The sequence below is a fragment of the Adiantum capillus-veneris genome, chromosome 23, assembly GCF_014529385.1.
Source record: "Adiantum capillus-veneris isolate H3 chromosome 23, ASM1452938v2, whole genome shotgun sequence".
In the NCBI taxonomy this organism is placed as follows: Eukaryota; Viridiplantae; Streptophyta; class Polypodiopsida; order Polypodiales; family Pteridaceae; genus Adiantum; species Adiantum capillus-veneris.
The window spans coordinates 101,664,403-101,669,586 of NC_140953.1; the positions used below are offsets into that span (position 1 = coordinate 101,664,403).

At 44.2% G+C, this 5,184-nt stretch overlaps 1 protein-coding gene across 3 annotated transcripts; it reads right to left on the minus strand.

The window, feature by feature from the left end:
• Positions 1 to 211: 211 nt before the first annotated feature.
• On the minus strand, positions 212 to 4,051 carry LOC147428252 (putative pentatricopeptide repeat-containing protein At1g69350, mitochondrial). 3 transcript variants are annotated; one of them, XM_086497094.1, is made up of 3 exons: positions 2,157 to 4,051; positions 1,871 to 1,985; positions 212 to 1,777 (listed from the first exon to the last, which is right to left on the minus strand). In XM_086497094.1, the coding sequence occupies exons 1-3, from the start codon at positions 3,691 to 3,693 to the stop codon at positions 1,711 to 1,713; spliced, it is 1,719 nt and encodes a 572-aa protein (XP_086353220.1). In that variant the 5' UTR covers positions 3,694 to 4,051; the 3' UTR covers positions 212 to 1,710. The 3 variants fall into 3 exon arrangements, with proteins under 3 accessions (XP_086353220.1, XP_086353219.1, XP_086353218.1); XM_086497093.1 differs by having other exon boundaries at positions 212 to 1,985; positions 2,157 to 4,050; XM_086497092.1 differs by having other exon boundaries at positions 1,871 to 4,050.
• Between the last annotated feature and the right edge of the window lie 1,133 nt (positions 4,052 to 5,184).

The window sequence follows — 5,184 nt, forward strand, 5'->3', positions numbered from 1 at the left end:
TAAGTAGAAGTATCTTGACTAGTTGGGGTTTTTAAACATAATACATTGCTAATTATTGCTCGCTCGAAAAACATTGCTCGGGATTTGGGATTCCTCGAAACAAAGGCAAGTTCCTTACTCACAGGAGATTGTTAATTCTTAGATATGGTGAAATGGGAAGATCACAAGTTCTTTGTAATACATGTGGTATGGAGGGTTATGTTCTGAAGCATTATCAAAACCGGCTTGATGCCATTAGCTTTTATCCACACGTAATCTTCCTAAATTATGGAGTTCCAAGAGTAGATTCCAAGGTTGTTCTCAGAGACCTTGAGGATGGACGTCTTATGTTCTTTTTGCAACAAGGTTGAGGAGTTACTCCAACTTCCATGGCAAAGCCTAACGGTCCTATTCAATTCTTTGTGGATGCTGTGACAAACAAGGCAACGGTTGTTCATCTTCGGTCACAGGAAATTTATGTTGTGTTACCCTCGGCACTATGGTCATTGTCCTGGAATACGTTTGTTCAACTTGGTCCCGATGGAGGTTTGATCGGCGGCCTCCACATTCTTTTCCTCTAACCGAAAGAATATTGATGGCATGCCCACACAACATGGTGTGCACGCACTGGAGTTCTAACCTGTATGTCTGACACAAGTTTTGCAAGCCTTCCGGACACTGATGGCATTTGTGCACACATGGTTGCCATTGGTGAACAAGATTGTCTATCCTGGGCCTTGCGGTTCCCTCGTAGAGAGGTGTGCTTGATACATTGGGGGACTGGACTTACAAATTCCTCTTAGAGGCCCAAAATCCCTAGCCTTGTTGTGTTACCCAGATCTGAAAGGGGCAAACATCTCTTGGTTTTCCCAACAAGATCTTGAGCGAGGGCTTCTTCCTGGCTTGGCCCGGCTTTGTGAGGTTTTTTCAAATTCGAGGCATGTGGACAGATTTTCCAGTTTTTGACAGGCTGGCCACTTGTGATGAGCACCCTTATTTGGATTGGGTCATGCATTTCAATTGGCTCCTTATATAGGGAGAGAGGGACGCCCCAACAGTGTTACAAGGCCTTCTACTCTCTTGGTTAGCAGAGCTGTACCCAGCAGGACTGTTCTCTCTCTCTTCATTTCATTTCATTTCTCTCTCTCTCTCTCTCTCTCTCTCTCTCTCTCGTCTTGTCACCACAACTTCCACTGCACTTTGACATCTACCCACATCCCCATTTGCCTGTATCATATAGAGAGGGGGAACTGCTGAGCCTATTGCAATGCATATGCAGGACGATGAGGACTTTTAAGCATAGAAGCACCAAAAATATCCCATGTACAAAGCAAGCATTGTCTGTGAAGAATGGGTGACAAAGTTCAAGGCAGAGATCCCTTCGAATTGTTTCATAGCACCCACTTCTGTGGAGGATGTCTATTATTATACAATGAGAGCTAAAAGAAGCTAAATTTCAATCAAGAGCCTTGTTGGGGTCTTGTGCTTAAGACGAATTTTCACTTTGCCCATACATGCGATCGCAGTAGATTCCAGTGCTTACAAACATCATTTGACCACAACCCTAATGCTCTTCAAGCACTTCCAACTTATCCGGGACACCTACTCAGAAGTGCACAAGCTGAGAGACGATACACTGAACAGAGGTGCAAAGCATGTATAGCTCATCACAGAAGTTCCTCCACAAATAACAATCTTGTATGACCTCTGATACGCCCAAGACAACGGGCATCAATAAACACTGACGGATTTCGACATCTTCATTTGCAGTCTCAGGGTTTCAATAATTCCTGCATCCCTGTGCAAACCAGCAGCTAAATACAGGTTGGTCATGTCAATGTAAGCAGTGACATCACTAATATCTGCTTGAACTGCATGATCAAAAGCCCACCTCCCAACATTAACATCTCCCCATTTCCGGCAGGCACCCAAAAGGGCAGACCAAACTGCAGGATGATGCAATAAGGGCATTCTCTTGATCATTGCCACTGCCTTGTCAAAGTGCCCTGCACGCCCAAAAGAATCAATCATGCAAGCAAAATGCTTGACATCAGGAGTTATGCCGTACCTAGTGCTCATGTTCACAAAAAAGGCTTCACTCTCATCAACAAGACCAGAGTTTTTACATGCATTAAGGACAGAAGAGAAAGTGACTGAGTTTGGAGAAACACCCTTACCTTCCATTTGAGCCATACAATCCAATGCATCTTGGTACTGACCCTGTTGAGCAAATCCTGCAATTAATGCTGACCAAGAGACAACATGTGCAAAAGGCAACTTCATAAGCACTTGTTGCGCCTTCACAAGCGCCCCACATTTGGCATACATAACCACTAAAGCAGTGTCAAGCTCAGTACAACTTCCTAGTAACCCTTGCCTACAAACCTCATCACGAATCTGCTCACCTTTATCAGCCGCTCCAATGTTGCCACAAGCTTTCAAAATGAGAACAAAGGTAACTGTATCTGGTGTAATGCCCATTAGCTGCATAGACTCAAAACAAGCCAATGCTTTCTCACCTTGACCTTGTTGGACATAACCTCCAATTAGTGCATTCCAAGAGACTACATCCACTACATGTAGATTCTCAAGTGCCTGCTGTGCTTTTGAAAGAGCGCTACATTTCACATACATATCTACCAAAGCAGCGCCCAGCTCAATGAAGTTTCCAAGTATACCCAATCTTGTAATCTCTTTATGGATTTGTTCTCCCTTTTCCAAATCCCCGAGTATGCCACAGGCTTTCAAAGCACACATAAGTGTCACTTCATTTGGAGAGTGGCCATCTCTCTTCATCTGTTCAAAACAATTCAGAGCATTTTGACCCTGTCCATGTTGAGCATATCCTGCAATTAGTGCAGACCAGGACACAACATTTCTATGTGGAAGCTCTGCAAGCACTTGTGCTGCCTTTGAAAGAGCACCAAACTTGACATACATATCAACCAAAGCAGTGCCAAGAGCTAGATTATCTTGAAATAGTTCTTCCTTCACGATAAAGTCATGAATTTGTTTTCCCCTGTCAGCTGCCCCAATGCTCCCACAAGCTTTCAAGAGGGAAATCAATGTCACCGTATCTGGGGTAAAGCCTTCACTCTGCATTTTTCCAAAGCAAGCCAAAGACTCATGACCAAGTCCCTGCTGTGCATACCCAGCAATAAGCGCAGACCAGGAGACAACATCTCGGACAGGAAGCTCCTCAAGCACACAATGTGCTTCTGCAAGAGCACCACATTTGGCATACATATCCACCACAGCATTGCTAAGCATTAAATCTTTTCTGAGAAAACCCTGTTTTGTAATCTCATTGTGTAAATGTTCCCCAATTGCAACTGTCCCAATGCTACCACAGGCTTTCAAAAGAGATGAAAAGATGAAGGCATCTGGAGAGAGGCCCTCATGCTGCATTCTTTCAAGACAAAACAGAGCATTTTGAGCTTGCCCATGTTGGGCATAACCTGCAATAAGGGCAGACCAAGAAACAGCATCCCGAGCTCTAAGCTCCTTAAGCACCCTCTCTGCTGTGCCAAGTGCTCCACATTTTGCATACAAACTTATCAAAGTATTGACTACAAAACAGCTCCTTTCAACGAGACCCCTCTTTAGAACATCAGCATGCAATTTAGTGCCACGATAGAAGTCCTTGTTCTGTGCACAAGCCTTCAATGAAGCAACAAGTGAAGCCTCTGTCTCCAGCAATTGCCCATCTACCATGGATGCATGTTTTCCATGTTTCCAAGCACATGGTTCTTCGCAAATGTCTCACAGCTAACTAACCTCTGTTTTAGGCTTGCCTGCGGAGTCTGCGCCCCGAGTGTTCTGGAAGGGTCAACCTATCGACTTCTTCCTGAAAGTCCTTGTAGAATTTTGTGGGGAAGGGATCGCTGATCTCTTCTTCCGTCGGATTGCTCCCCTGGCGACAGACAGAGAAAGTAAGAGATGACATCAGCACATGAGTCGCCAAATCGGCAAGGCGCTCTGAATCGGAGGCTTTGCTGAACCACGACAAAGGTGAAGGTGAAGGCCTGCTAAGAACTAGTAAGCTGGGCACTGGAATGTAGTTCACTTTATGGTGATGCCAAGACTTCTTTTTGGTTACTTGGTGAGCCCAAGGCTCCTTTTGCAGTATCTGAACGTAGAAGCCACCACGTAGCATTAAATTTAAATTTTAAAAAAACATCGCTACCAGGAAGAGCTCTAGGAGAAACTCCGACGTGAAAAGCTACCAAAAAAAACCTTTGCATTGCTCAATTGTTGGAGAGTACTTTAGATGCTTGCCGACGTGATGAGGACTCTCAAGTATCAGATATTTTGTGCAATCAACACATGCCAGAGGCATGTTCTAGTGCTGCTAAAACAGAAGATCTCAGATTTCAATCGTTGATCAGTTGGCCTAATTTGGAGTCGAATCACCAAAACTCATTGCCTTCGTAGGCATGTTCATCACATTTTTCTGTTGATGCTATCGGGCTATTGGCGATGCAGACTGCAGAGGCCGAATAAATGGAAAGAGTAAACGTCAAAGTGGACATGAGGGTAGAAAAGCCATCAAAAGCTCTAAATAAAAAAAACTCCGTGTGAAAAGTTGCCAAGTGAATAAAATAAAAAGCAATCTTCATTGCTCAATTTCTCTCAGAAGCAGTTCGATCTTCTCTACAAGCAGGTTGCAGGTTCCCAGAAGTCGCTCGGAGCTTTGTTTGCAGGTAATTTGTCTATGGCCACTCTTAGAGAGAGAGAGAGAGAGAGAGAGAGAGTAGTCGTTCACATGAAAGCGAAGACCCATGAAGAAAATTCTACCTCGTTGACTTGACGTGAGCATTTTTCAGTAACATAGAGTTGTAGGACAAGCTCCTGAGTCCTTCCTAGTATTCATTCCAACAATACAAGGTCGACAATGTCATTGTTTGCCCCATCGATATATTGAAATCGTCCTTCTTTTGCAGTGAAGCCTCAATACCTAATTATAAGCCTACATGCGCCTTCCCCGCTTAGCGATCATAGCAGCTTTGTGTGCAACAAGACCCAATGGCCAGTTGAACAATATGTCCAGTTTCAACTACCTTACTTAGCTCGTTTCTGTAGGCGCAACTATGCCGCTCCAAGTATAGCTCATGCAAATTCAACAACCCTGTGCCCTTGACCATCCTTAATGTTCATGGAAATGATATGTAGGAGGTCCCCATGCCTAATTCTCAAGATTCACAC

What these genes read in the sequence shown, in the direction of transcription:
- LOC147428252 (XM_086497092.1), bottom strand. Translation starts at nt 3,693, where the DNA reads ATGGTAGATGGGCAATTGCTGGAGACAGAGGCTTCACTTGTTGCTTCA. An exon ending in GGAGATGTTAATGTTGGGAG is followed by an intron (nt 1,778 to 1,870) that starts GTGGGCTTTTGA and finishes TGGTTTGCACAG; the next exon opens with GGATGCAGGAATTATTGAAA.